Source organism: Triturus cristatus, chromosome 3_2 (genome assembly GCF_964204655.1).
Source record: "Triturus cristatus chromosome 3_2, aTriCri1.1, whole genome shotgun sequence".
NCBI lineage: Eukaryota > Metazoa > Chordata > Amphibia > Caudata > Salamandridae > Triturus > Triturus cristatus.
The window spans coordinates 258,935,648-258,950,368 of NC_140584.1; the positions used below are offsets into that span (position 1 = coordinate 258,935,648).

Sequence of the window (14,721 nt, forward strand, 5' to 3'; positions counted from 1 at the left end):
ATTTCATCCGAGAGAGGAAGATTTTTAACATCAGCTGACCTAACAGTTAATCGAGTAGCACCAGTATCTACCAGGAAAGTAATATTTTCATCATTTACCTTTCCGTCCACAAAAGGGCCTGTCTGGTCAACTTCTAGAGTTGCGCCAAGTACGCACTCTTCTTCCTCCCTTCGGCACCGTCAATAATGTCTCATCACTGTATTTCTGTGAATTTACGCTCTGTGGAATAGGCGGCTTTGGCACCTGATTCTGTTGGGTAACAACCTGCTGCTGTAGCTGCGGTTGACCACTCACCTCTTTCTGCACCTGCGGATTCAATGATGCATTATCACCATTAGTATTCGGGGGAAATTTACACTCGGATTTCCAGTGCCCTATTCTTCCGCAATTATGACATGGCCATTTCTTTTTGGCTTCTTCAATATCGAATTGTCCCTTTCCTTTTCCAGAATTAAATCTAGGTTTTGGTCCTGCATTATTTGCTCGTTCAATCAATTGTGCTTCCTGTCTTTCTGCGACCTTTACTTGTGCCCACATCGCTTTTTCTTTTAATTTGCGCTGTTTGGCTTCAATTTCATAACTAAAATATTTTGCATGTCTTAGTACTTCATCTATTTTCTTGTTTTGCCAATCCACAGTATGCTGCTTAATCGTTTCACTAATTTCTGGACGTAAGCCATATACAAATCTGTATACAAAATGACTCAAATCTTTCTCACTCAAATTCCCGTCACCACTAAACTGCTTAAAGGCAAGGATTAACCTTTCGTAGTATGCATGCACTGACTCCTTAGTTTCTTGATGAGTTCGGTCAATTTTTACCCAATCAGTCTCTTTGGGGGGCACTTTGTTTTTCAAAAATGTGATTACTTGTTCATATTTTCTCATCACCTCCGGATCAGGGGCACCTGTCTTTGGATCTCTAGGGTATTCTTTTGTAGGCCAGTCTATTACAATTTTGCAATCTGTCCATAAATCTGCTGGCACTATTATGTCAAATAGGCTATTCAAATTGATCCACAAAACTTTCGACAATTTTGCAAATCTGTCCACTTGTCTATACCACTCGACTGGCTTTTCGCGTAGTCGAGGGAAATTATTTGTAAATGACAAAATATCTTGCCTAGTCCAAGGAACATGTACATATCCTCCTCCTGGAATTTCCCTCATAGGGCATTCTGTCACTATCTTTTCCTTTTCTCTTACGGGGAAAGCGGCAAACGTTTTCTCTGATGCATCATCTTGTTTTCTAAACCACCTACTTCTCCATTTATCCACATCTCCCCATTTTCTTAACAAAATGATTATGTCTTTAATCTGAATTATTCGTCCTGTGGTGTTCAGATTTTCAATATCTTTCTCGGTAAAGTCTACTCGATATGGTTTTTGCAAAGCTTTTACCTTTTCCATGTCTATACCCATTTCATTTGCTATTTCCTCTAGTCTCTCGTGTAGACTTTTTGCTCTCCAAGTTATACTTTTGCACAAAAAGAGTAATTCTTCATCTTGATAGGTTTTCTGTGGGGATAGTCCCTACTATTAATTCTTCCAAAACCATCCTTAGTTTGGCCACATCTATGGATTGAGATTCTCTGTCTTTTCTCTGTAAGCTCCTTAACCATCCACTTATGAAGTAGGACCTACTGGTTTCTCCTCATTACCTCGTTCTAAGTCTCTTGCGGTTTCTGATATGGAATCTGTAGTCATTATCAGTCTCTCAACTAAACCTGGATTTGCTGTTAAATTTTTAGGCGTACTCTATTCTGATGCACTTATTATTTGTCTCCATGGGTTCTCTTCTGAATTTATCCTTGGCCTTTCTGTCTGTTTATTACTGTTATAAGGGACCCTTAAACAATGTTCATTATCCTTTTGTTTATCAAAAATAGGCATTACTGGACCTATAGTTACGGGAACAGTCACAGCTTCTAAGTTTTTAGTCAATTTCCTAATCTTTTTGGTTAACTCTAAAGTCGTTTTTGCTAATTCTGCTGAATTTTCACTACTTACCTTACTATCCCGTTTTCTCTCTACTTCTCTGAAATAATTATTTCTCCCTAACTCTTGGGGTACTGGTTCAGACTTAATGCTTCGCAAAGTCTCTCTCATTGGGGCACTTGGTGTCAATATGTCAGAATCTGGTTGATACGGGGCTGGATTTTTATAAAACATGTAGTCAAGAACATCATCCTCTGATTCATTCACTCCATACCCTCCTGATTCTATATTATGTCTCTTCTCCGTACATTTTCTACCACTAACGTCTTCAACATGTCTCACAGGAAACAAACCATCAGTCATATTTGCACTTCGCCATCTCCTCATTCTGTCATCATGATTTTCTTGTCCATGTGATCTACCAAGCATGTACCTATACCTTCCGCCACTCCTCTGTCTTTCTCTGTCATGCATCTCGTCTTCCCATTTCGTCAATGCTTCAAACTGTGTTGGTCTAGGTCTCGGTTCTAGATTCATCATTCTCTCTCTCAAATTTCTCAAAACCGCTAAATTAAATGAACCATGCTCTGGAAATGCCAAAACTCCATCATCTTTTGTATATTTTGCCCAATTGTCCAACCAAATACAAGTATAATATCCATATTTCGCAACCATAAAGGATGCGGGCGATTTTGGTGGAGGAAGCAACTGTCCCTCTCTAGTCTTAATCAGTTTGTCCTTTTTAAATAAACTCTTGATTTTTCCAAACCAGGTCTTTTTCTCTTTCTCTGGTGGATCGTAACACATCATTTTGTCTTCCGTGTATCGCTAGCTTTTCCCTACGACTATTCTGTTGTTTTAACCAATCGTAGTGCGACTCACACTAACGCAACAATCCGGAGCGTCTACGTTTCTTACTGACTGGCCAATCCCTCCGCGGTCTTTCTGACGTCAGCTTTTCTCGCTACTGCAGCTCCTGCTGACCCCTCCTTTACAAGATTTTTATCGGTAAACTTTTCTTACAGTGCTTTTCACTCAAAATCTGTTAGTAACGACATAAAAACGCCACCATTATCGGTTTCACTAACCAAAGAACAGTAAATGACCTTTCTCACAAGAATTCCGTCTTTGCCGAGAGCAGCGCTTACCTCTGCTCTACTACGGAATCGTTACTTCCGTCGATAAAGTAGCACATCCCTCTACTTCACCCTTCCATCAAGCATTAGCTAATCGTTTCTCCAGACTTAAGACACCTAGTTGGAGACGTAATGCTCCTGAGAAATAAAACCAGAGTTTCACAATTAACCTGAATGCCTTTTCATTCACGCACTTGTCACACGGAAAATGTAGTTCATTCGCACTGAATTCTGTCTTTCCCGAGAACAGCGAACAGTCTGTCCTACTACAGAATTATGACACACGTTAATAAAGTAGCACTTCCCTCTACTTTATCCTTCTAGCAAGCTTAGGGCACACCTATTACCTTTCCAGTGATAAGTGTAATCAGAGTACCTTTTGGACTCCTGGTACCTAAGACCAAAATTTCACAGGTGACCTTCGTTACCATACACTCCTCTCATACAGAAAATGTCCCTAATGGCAACATATGACGATGTTACCGAATCGAACCCAGACAATGCGTCGTGCAACTCCAATCATCACACGTTTTTCCCCGTGTACCTACAGGGCAACAACAATTCCGTCTTTCCCTAGAGCAGCGCTTACCTCTGCTCTACTACGGAACCGTTACAAACTTCCGACTTCCTACATCCCAGCAGCCGTAAAACAACATAGAACTCGACGTGACTCTACATAGAGTGTTAATACATAAATCAATACTAATCAATAAGCAATTTACAAGCAATAATCACCAAGCCAAAACAATAAAAACCATCATCTTGCTACCAAACAAACTGATGGAGCGCAAAAAACCCTGGTAACGGGTAAAGCAAACCCGTACCGGTATTCTCCCTGCGTCAGACCCGACGTCACACTAACTCATTCACACATGCAGTCATTGGTAGGGCCCATAACACCAACACTCACACTAACCATTCTCCGGTCTGCACGCAACGGGAGGGATGAGTGGTTCAAGCGCTCGACATGTGAGGGGAACACCTTATAACCTATAGGGAAAGAAAAGTTATTTTACAACAATGTACATCAATACCCCTTCCACCTACAGATCTCAATCCCAAACATCAAGGCACTCCTCTCACAATGATCAATGGATCATTTAGTTGGATTGGTTGATGGTGATTTAGAACCAGCTAAAACACATTCAAGATTTAGATCTCACCTTTCTCAATAAACTACAAACTCATTTCTTGTTAATCAATATCTGTTTATCTAATTTTCTTGAAGAGTTATGTTCGCATTTGGAAAGTTTATATCAAATTTCAAATATAGCGCAGAACATCATATTTACCTAATCTGGCTATTCAGAGTCCTCTAATTCATTGGCTCATATTGCAGTCAGTTGTCCAAAAGCTAAACAAAGTTCAAAGTTCCTTGCTCAGCACGCTACAGTCTCAAAGGATCGGCAAAAGACCAGAGACGTGCAAGCATCTATCAATGCCCATAGAATTAGGAAAAGTTCGCAGTCATCAGATAATTGGGCAGCATCCGGACCATCTAGGATTCAGGAAAACGCAGTCAGTCGCCTAAGTAGCGTCATGAGTAGCGTCGTCGATGAAGTCGATGTAGGGAACGGTCGAGAGCGCGATTACCCCTCACTATTCTACCATGTACTTTTATAATAAAATCGAATCAAGTAGCTACATTTTGTAATTTCAGAACGGTTATGATTGGCTGGTTGCGATCGTCCGATGCTAAAGTTTGGGACCTTAGACAGTTCGAGGGGTGAGGTCATCAAGTCAGTTCGTTCCGGTTTTAATGAAAATCAATTGTCTTCAGTCTTGGCCGTCTTCCCACAGTGTCCTTGCTTGGGTACACGGAGATCACAGTTCACGACGGGGTCTGGAAGACTTTGTCGCTTCTGCGCACTTCACTCCGCACCTCATGGGACAGTGGCAAATTCGTCGTGTAGCGTTCGCAGCCATTTTGGGTTTTAGGCCCAAACGCCAACTTAAGCGAAACAAACACAAAAGAGTAATTAATGCATAGGAAAAATATACCTAATGTTAACCCCTTACTAATCCCTCTATGTGCTTGTATTTATCTAGCGTATAGCGACATTTAAAGCAATTATATTCTCCCTTTTGGTCCTCCTCCTGGGCAACATTACAAGACATTACAAAAGCAACATATATCATGCAGTATTCTATTTACTACATATACTACTGTTAGTATGCATACAGATTTTAGTCATAAAGATTATTTAGCCATGCAATATGCAATTCCACGTGTAATTTTGTTATTAGTGTAATATTCCATGGTCTAGTGGTGCAACTAGATGTCACACCGCATCCGCAGGCCAGGCGTGGCCTGCGGAGTTCAATAAAAGGAGCCGCTCGCTCGAGGGCGCGGTCTCCGTTCAGTGATCTGGTGTGGGCTGAGTCTGTCCGCGCCGCGCAGCAGCGCAGCCTATAATCAAGTATTCCCGTGCCTGTGTCTGGGCACACAACACTGGCGACGAGGCGGGATCTCTGAAACCCCGCGCCCCAACCGCTAAGGGCCCGCGACGCATCGCGGAGAGAAAAACAGAAAAAAAACAGGAAAAGAAACGGAGCGCCGAAAGCAGCGCGCACGTGCACCAGGCCCCAGAGGAATCACCCGGTCAGGCAGTGCAGGCGGAAATAAGGCAGTGAGTGCAACTGCACAAGGGGCCCCAAAGAGAAACAAGCACAAGGCACTACAATAGACTGTGCCATAAGGGAGGCTGCTAGAGACACGTGGCCACAGAAAACAACAAGCACAAGGCAAACCACCACACTTGGGCCCCAAAGGAGAGTGCTGGGAAAAGGATAAAGCAGCCCTACAGCACACCCCACCAGGGGTTCAATACCGCCAAGCTGCAGCAAGCCAGAGAAAGGCGTAGGGACACGCAACAAGGAGCAGGCCACATACTCTAAGCCACCCCTACCGGTAGTGCAAGCCCGGGACTACAAACAAAGCGAGATAAGCCACCTGCCTCAAAGGAACGATGGGGGATAACGACGGGGAGCAGCACCAGGCCCAGGGGCCGCACAAGGTCAAGCTGCCGTGCCAGTCCACGTTTCGTTCCAACATGCGGCATCGGGAGTCCTGCCCCCATTCAGTGAGCTCGAAGACACTGCAACAGCCTCTCCCCGGTGGAAGATCTGGATAGAGCGACTCAACAACTACTTCATCGCAACCAGGGAGACGGACGACGCAGTGAAGAGGTCCCTACTCTTGCACTACGCGGGAGACGAGATATTTAAATTATTCAAACACCTACCCAACACGGGAGTAGCCGCGGATTACAACGCGGCGGTGGCCGCCCTCGACACCCATTTTGACCCACAATTGAACCCCGATTTCGAGCGGTTTAAGCTGCGCCAGGCTCGACAGAGAGAAGGGGAATCGATGGACGTATTCTATGCCAGGCTTCGCGAGCTCGCCCGCAAGTGTACAGAAGATGACCAGCCCAAAGAAATACGCGCCCAATTAATCCAAGGGTGCCGAGACAAGACATTGAGAGGGCTCATCCTGCGCCAACCAAAAATCGCGCTCGAAGATATGCTAGTACTAGCAAGGACATATGACCTGTCAGCAGCCAGAGCAAACGAAATGGACAAGGCGCTCACAAAACCCCCAGAACGGGCCGAAAACATCAAGGTGGAACGGGCAGACGCCCTCCGAACTAAGCCAAGAGGAGACTCCATCAGAAGTCAGAAACCCGGAGAGACCAAATCAAGGTGTGGATACTGCGGGCATGAGCCACACGCCGCAAAGGACTGCCCCGCTCAAGGGAAAACGTGCGCCAATTGCGGAATTCCCAACCATTTTGCCTCCGTGTGCCGAAGACGCACGAGAGGCCGAGACTTCCGAAACCGGAGGCCCCCGACGAAGGCAGTACGACACCTATCGGTAACGGAGGAGCGGCCGCAAGACGACTCGAAGGTGAAAGATAGGAGATATCAGGAGACGAGCGGAGAGTTGTCAGATGAGGACGAGGGAGAAGCATACCTAATCTCATTCGCGAGGGAACTCAAGCTACGCCGCAGACCCCAACCAACGTGCACGGTCCACGTGGCGGGAACGGAAGTGCAGGCAGTCATCGACACGGGGGCCACAGTGAACGTAATGGGCCTCTAACAATACCGACGCCTAAAGCCTTGTCCTCCGGTAAAGCCATCCAAAACCAAAATCTACGCGTACGGAGCGGACAGGCCCCTTCCGTTGAAGGGAAAAATCACAGTCCCCATCAAGGCAGACGATCGGGAGGTCACGACGACGATACATGTGATTGACAGGGAAGCAGACACCCTGCTAAGCAGCAACACCGCAGAAGACCTGGGGCTAATATCCTTTGCGAGGAGAGTACAAGTCCACCAGGTAGAAGAGCTGCTCAATCAATTCCCGGCGCTATTCCAGGGCCTCGGACGCATTAGGTGCAGGCCAGTCAAACTGCACATTGACAAAACCGTCGTCCTGGTCGCACTGCAACATAGGAGAGTCCCTTTCCACCTGCGGCCGCTGGTCGAGAAAGAGCTAGAGAATTTGGAAAGACAAGGCGTCATTGAAAAAGTATCCAGCCCGACGTCCTGGGTTTCACCAATGGTTATCGCAGAGAAGCCGAAACAGCCGGGAGCGATATGCCTCTGTATCGACACGCGACTACCAAATAAAGCCATACGAAGGGAACGCCACATCACGCCAACTATGGATGACATCATCGCAGATGTGAACGGTTCGAAGTGGTTCTCGAAAATTGACTTAAACGCCGGGTACCACCAACTCCCACTGTCCAAGGAAAGCCGCTACATCACCACTTTCAGCACCCACCTAGGCCTACAACGGTACAAAAGGCTCAACTTTGGAATATCGTCCGCGGCGGAGGTGTTCCAAAACCCGATACGAGAATTGTTGTCCGGGTTACCCGGCGTGCTGAACGTAAGTGATGACATCCTCATCCATTCGGCGACAGCCGCAGAGCATTACTAGCATCTCCGCAACACCCTGACACGCCTCAAAGAACACGGGGCGACCCTACACAAGGACAAATACCAGTTCTTCCAGCCATCGCTAGAGTTCTTTGGTTATGTGTTCAACCAAGAAGGCATTCAGGTGGACCCCCGTAAGTCACAGTCCATTAAGGATGCACCTGCGCCAACAACCCCAACAGAAGTACGCAGCTTCATGGGGATGGCAACATACTGCGGACGATTCATCCCCGGACTCGCCACACGGGCAGAACCCCTGAGAGCCATCACAAGGTCGGACGCCAAGTGGCAATGGGGACCAAAGGAGGAAGCAGCGTTCCAAGGGATAAAAGATGCTCTTCTGGGAGAAGCCACACTCGCCTATTTTGACCCAGCAAAAAGGACAGAAGTTCTTGTGGACGCCAGCCCCGTCGGGCTTGGCGCGGTGCTGGCCCAGGAACAGCAGCCAGGGCGATGGGCAGCATTATCGTTTGCCAGCAAGTCACTTACCCCGACCGAAGCCAGGTACGCACAAATTGAGCGAGAAGCGCTGGCCATTAGATGGGCCTGCAACCACTTCCACTTGTACCTCAAGGGACAGCCGTTTACAATGGTCACAGACCACCAGCCACTTGTGCCACTCTTCAAAGGGACGGCGCCTCACCCGCCGCCGCGCATTGAGAGATGGGCAGTCCAGCTGCAGCCGTATGAAATGGAAGTCGTGTATCGACCAGGAGCAAAGAATCCTGCCGACTTTCTGTCCCGACACCCGGCCCCGGCCGACGCACAGTAAGACAATGCGGATATCGAACAATATGTACACCTCGTATCCACAGCAGCATGCCCGGTGAACATGACTCTGGGAGGCATTAAGGATGCGGCTACCGAAGACGCCGTGTATAGCCGAACTCTGAAAGCAGTCCAGGAGGGGTCGTGGACGAACTACCTGCGGCAAGCCAACTCATGGAGCCCGGACGAGCGGGAGTACTCCACGAAGATGTGGCACATAAGACATGAACTCAGCGCTACAAGCGACGGGATCCTACTCCGAGGACCCAGGCTGGTAATACCGCGGACCCTGAGACACAAGGCGACGCAACTAGCCCACGGGCGACACCAAGGAATCACAAAGATGAAGGCCAGAATGCGGGAGAAGGTCTGGTTCCCGGAGCTGGAAAACATGGTGGAGGTATACGTCAGGCGATGCCCCCTATGCCAATTGACCGGAAACCTGGAGAGGCCAGCACCGGTGATCACCGAAGATGCATGTACCATTCCGTGGTCACAAGTAAGCATAGACTTTGGAAGTTTCCCCGGAGGAAAACACACGCTGGTGTTAGTGGACGCCTTCTCGAAATATCCCATAGTAGAGCCAGTGACATCCACGGCATTTGCCCAGATAGAGCCAGTCTTAGAAAAAGTATTCGCCATGTTCGGATTCCCACAGGAAATCCGGAGCAACAATGGGCCACCCTTCCAAGGAGCGGAATTCGCCACGTTTCTAAGACAGAGGGGAATACACCACCCGCGAATAACCCCCCAGTGGCCCCAGGCCAACGGCGATGTAGAACAAGGTGTTCCGCATCGCAGGGGTAGAACAAGCAGACCCGGAACAACGACTGCACGAGTTCCTGCGGGAATACCGGAGCTCAACACACTGCACCACCCAGAGGAGCCCGTGGGCACTGATGCTCCAGGGCCCACGGAGAGACTTACTCCCTACGTACCCAGGGTGGTCGCCGCCCCAATGGAGACCGAGGCTGTACAAGCTAGAAGGTCCCGGCGAAACCAACAGGCAAGCATTCGCCGCCGTGCCACGCCGAGGACACTCTGCACAGGAGCCACCTTTCTTCTGAAGGACCGCCGTCCTGGAGGAAAGTTCAAAACCAACTATGAACCGGGGCCCTGGACAGTCACCGCGAAACGAGGGACCATGGTGACAGCCCAAAAGGGAGGAAAGGAAGTGTCCCGAAATGTGTCCTGGTTCAAAGAGGTGCCCCCATGCCACCCAGAAAGACTCCCGGAAGGGCCCACCGGAGTACACCTGCACCGACACCCGAAACCACCGAGGCCACCATGATACCAGCACCTAACTCAGTACCAGAGGGTGGACCTCTCACGGGTCCACGACTGCGAGACTCTCCGCAAAGATGCAGCCTAAGGCCCAATCCTCGCCCCAGCCAGCGGTTGAAGGACTTTGCCTGCTGAAGGTGTTCGGTGGCTCCCGACTGAGAGCACGCAAGTACCACCCCTCTGGGGACTGAACTGTTTGAACTATTTAAATGATCTGAGTTTGCAATTTTGTGTTTTCATTGACCGATTTGGATAGGGATGTAATATTCCACGGTCTAGTGGTGCAACTAGACGTCACACCGCATCCGCAGGCCAGGCGTGGCCTGCGGTGTTAAATAAAAGGGCGCGGTCTCCGGTCAGTGATCTGGTGTGGGCTGAGTCTGTCCGCGCCGCGCAGCAGCGCGGCCTATAATCAAGTATTCCTGTGCCTGTGTCTGGGCACACAACAATTAGCATTGTTGGTTTAATATACATGCAAACTCATTTAATAATATTATCATTAATAGATTATTCAATTAGTATTTTCATGCAGAATGGGGGAGGTATACAAAATGTTGTACTACCCGCTCCATCAGGGCCATGAACTGGCGAACTGGCCATGAATTGATCATTACCAACTTATCTACTTGTAACTACCATCCTGTAACTTACCAATAAACATCTACTTTGACTTACCTCGTGATTACAATCCATCTTTTCAACAGTTTGCAGCCAAATGATTTTAAGTAGTAGTGTCACCTGTAAATTACAAGTGCTGTTTGTTGCGCAATAAAAAAAAAGTTATGTGGGGGTATTATTTTAACAGACGATTAAGTTTCTGCTCAAAAAGCTTGCATAAACACCAATTTAGCGAACAAAGTCGTACTTTATGAGCTGAAAAAATAACGTTATCTTTATGACATTTTGACGCCTATGTAGAAACTGGCCAGAATTTACCGTTCAAGAGAAACTTTCTAGTCCAAGATGGATGCCAGATTCTTACGCACTGTTTATTGTCGGCGTTGACAATCGGAATAACCACAATTCGTCCGTTTTCTATTTCAATCGACGAGCCTTTCGAGCCCGACTGCCTAGCATGTAGAAATAAGCACGCACGTGGTTGGCTGTAGCTCGGAGCAGACTTAGTTTCATTGGATGACATTATTTCGCGGCAAGTGGCTTGTGGCGCGAGTTATAGACAGCTTGTCTTATAATCAGCCCTTGGACCAGCAACATGTGGAACAACCAGGGTGAGATAAAAAATAATAATGTTTCCTGGCTTTTCGGCAGTTGCGAGCAGGCAGTGGCTTAGGTGGGAACTCTTGCATATAGTTCGCACAAGGCCCAATTCGTAGAACTATTAGGCGGGCGTTCGTCCTATTAGGACCATACAATACACTGGCGTTCTATATGGTGCATGATTGTGAGTTCCAGTCTAGGACGCATGAGGGCACGTTTCAGTTAGAGGTGTATGCGGGGAGGCTCCGCACAGCTCGAGTACACTAGGATGACGCCTGTTCCAAGTGTATGGGGTACTTCTGCCTGAATTGTTTAATTCTAGATTGGCCTCCGTTCTTAGATACAAGCGGGGCTGACCGAAGTCCGGAATGCTTGAATGAGGCTGCTCTAGTCTGGAATTCTTGGTGATAGTAGGTGGCTTTTTTTGTGGTAGTGCTAACAATAAGGCAGAACTTTGAAACAGGCTGAGTGGAAGAAATAAGCAAAAAAGGCATGTTCCCTGGACCGGTCCCCATCATGATAGTCATTAACACTTTCAGGGCTGTTTATCTGTTGGTGGCTGGATTTCTGTCTCGGTTGCGGAAGGCACTCCTGAAGCTGCATTGTGCGCGACTCTTGTGTCGAGCTCCTCTCTGTCAGCTACTGATGGGCACCTTTTTTTTAAGCTCATAAAGAGCTGAAACAGTGTCCATTCCCTAATCCTTTCAGGGGGTTAAACTAATTGGAGCCAACCTGGGGGACAAATGGCACCCTCCAGTGCCTCTTTTGCAGGTAGCAGGACAAGGTCCTCGCTTGTAGGACAAACCTGCAAAGTGTGAGACGGTTGGCCACCCTTCTCCTGCCTTGGTAGTGTGATGATGGGTATGGTACTCAACCTGTAGTGTTTGATGGCAATGTGAGGCTCCATTCTGGGGTGCATGATAGTAGGTGCAGGGCTATGGTCGGAGATGAGTGATGGTGGCCTGGGGCTCTAATCTAAAATGCTTAGCGAAGCGCTTCTGTCTGGGAAACATGGTGTGATGATGGGCTTCAATGTTGGGCCAGCCATGGGGCTCAATCCCAGGGTGATTGGTGCTAGGGTTAAGGCTCTCTCATGGAGTGAGTGGTTGAGAGGGCTCCAGCCTGAGGGACAAATGGGCTCCTGGTGAGGGGATATATGGGTCATTGCAGTGTGGAAATAACTAAGATTAGGGTTTGGGATGTTAAGGCATGGTGCGGCTAGTGTGAGTTCATGTGATTATACTAGTTTGCGGCAGACAATTGCAGGTTGTTTGCAGTGTGTTTTCTTTTGGTTTTGAGGATGATAGTGCTGACACCAGAGACACACAACTCCTCTGCACTTTCTGCCATCTAATAGACATGCCAGTTATGTATAGGTCAGCAACTATGGACGGAGTGAATGGGCTCAGTGTGGTAACCAGCTTCCCACTCAGTGCCACAGATGCCAAACTTACTCCTGTGAGAAATGCAGGACGGGGAATCTTCATACACTGAGATTGCAGAGGCTCATCATTGTGCGGTCACTTGCCGCCTATCTGTTTCATACTTGCAAATTGCTTCTTCGCCAATACTGTTCCAGTCAGTTAGCTTCTTCGGGTCGGTGGTGCATCACCTCCTTTCTCAATCCTACTGAGCAGTTCCACACTTTAGTTTGCTGCCATTTCTGTGGATCTTGGGTTCTGATGATGCAATGCAGCATCAAAACTCTCACAGCAGCTTACCTCCTCACATGCATAGATATTCTCCTCAATCCTAGCATTAAAGTACCTTTCCCCGTAAAGGAACTCTCCCAGGTATCTGTTTCTACATCTTATCTTTCTCTACACATGCGTTTAGAGTTTGTCAATTACAAAGATCAACAGTAGATCGTGATCAAGGGGCCAGTACGTATCTATTCTTGGGAGAAGTTCACCCATACAGATGACCCAGTCAAATACTTGGCCTCAAATTTTGTGGAGTAAAACAAAAGCAGCACAGTACATTTACTTTTCAGTGGATGTGTTCTTTGGCACCAGTTTTCAGATGAAACTACCCACTTCATGTTGCGGATTCCTCGCTCAGTTTTTTCACCACACAAAGCGCGGGGATGGACAAGCAGTCTTTGGCTGTCTGTGAGAGTGTGTGCCTGCCTGCCGTGCTTGATCTGGTGGTGTTTTGGCTAGCTTATATTTTGGTCTGTTGAAACTGGTTTAGATTTGGATTTCCTCCCTTGTGGTGATTCAAGCTAGTGTTCTTCACTTTTAAAATAACTTTTGGTATAGGGGCGAGGGGAGGGAGGTGCTAAAGAGCAGCAAAGGGTGACCTGCAAAGAGAGGTGAGATCGTCAGTGTACTGACTAACCCAAGGAAGCACTCTACTACTTTAGGAGCCGCACCATGTAGTGGTGGAATTCAGACATGAGTACTCCACCTCACGTTATCCAAGCATTCTCATGCACTCTTGCTATTAAAATTGAGAGAATGAGGTTGTTCAGCCATGACCTATTACTCAGATTTAACAAAGGGCCTGTAGGCACTCTCCTCACTGGCATTTATTTAACTAACTTCTTCGGGTGCCATATGTTTTTCAGTTTTTTTTAAGTAGGAACGTATCATGCTTAAAATGATATTCTTTGACACATATTCTTAGGAATTGACCATATGGTAAGTTCTTGGAGACGTCTGTAGGGAAACTATCATACTAGCATGCACTATTCCTGTCTGTTGGGTTGTTGCATAGTGATGTTGTATAGTAACGCCAAAAGCTGCACCACTATAAAAAGAGGTTGGTTTACACTTCAAGAGTGTGTTCCTGAACAAAGGACACGAAGTAATAACCCAGATTGTGACCTCACGTATAGTCAACGTACTAATCGGCGTAAAAAATGCAAACCAAAATTATTACATTGTTTCCACACTCACCTGGAGATGAAACTCGTGGCCCTGAAGAACAGACAGGAGTGTGAGGATCCATCTTGTCTAGGTTTACACTGACACTGCCTCCAAACACATGAAAGGATTTTGGAAGTTGCAGGCGATATATGGGCTTCACATATGTGGAGAAGTTCAGTTTGTCAACAGGGAGCAGAGGGCACATCATTCACTCATGGAGACATTCAAATTGTTCTTAAGACCCTTTTGTATTGCAAAACTAAGGAACATTTTTTTTTTTTTTTTTTTTTTTTTTTTAAAGAAACCTTTATTACACAATAAAATACATACAAGGGTCTACAACCACCAAGGCCGGCCGCTATAGAGCCCGAGGGCCCGCAATGCAACGCCACACATTCAAATGAACCAGAAGCGAAGCTCCCGGCAGTTCGTGAGCACATGCAACAGGCCGTGGCCATAGGCCAAGAGCAATCGGAAAAAACAGTTTCATTTTCTATTAAATACAAAACACACTCAAGGCAATGAGAGTACGAAATAGCAGCGTGTGCTTCCCA

General features: G+C 47.1%; 1 protein-coding gene across 1 annotated transcript in view; it reads left to right on the forward strand.

Annotated features, from left to right (window-relative positions):
• The first annotated feature begins 11,157 nt into the window (after window positions 1-11,157).
• Window positions 11,158-14,721, forward strand: part of RPA2 (replication protein A2) — a 62,710-nt gene continuing 59,146 nt past the window's right edge. The window contains exon 1 of the mRNA XM_085647569.1: window positions 11,158-11,308. Coding sequence (XP_085503695.1) covers window positions 11,293-11,308 — 16 coding nt within the window. The 5' untranslated portion in view covers window positions 11,158-11,292. The remainder of the gene's footprint in view (window positions 11,309-14,721) is intronic.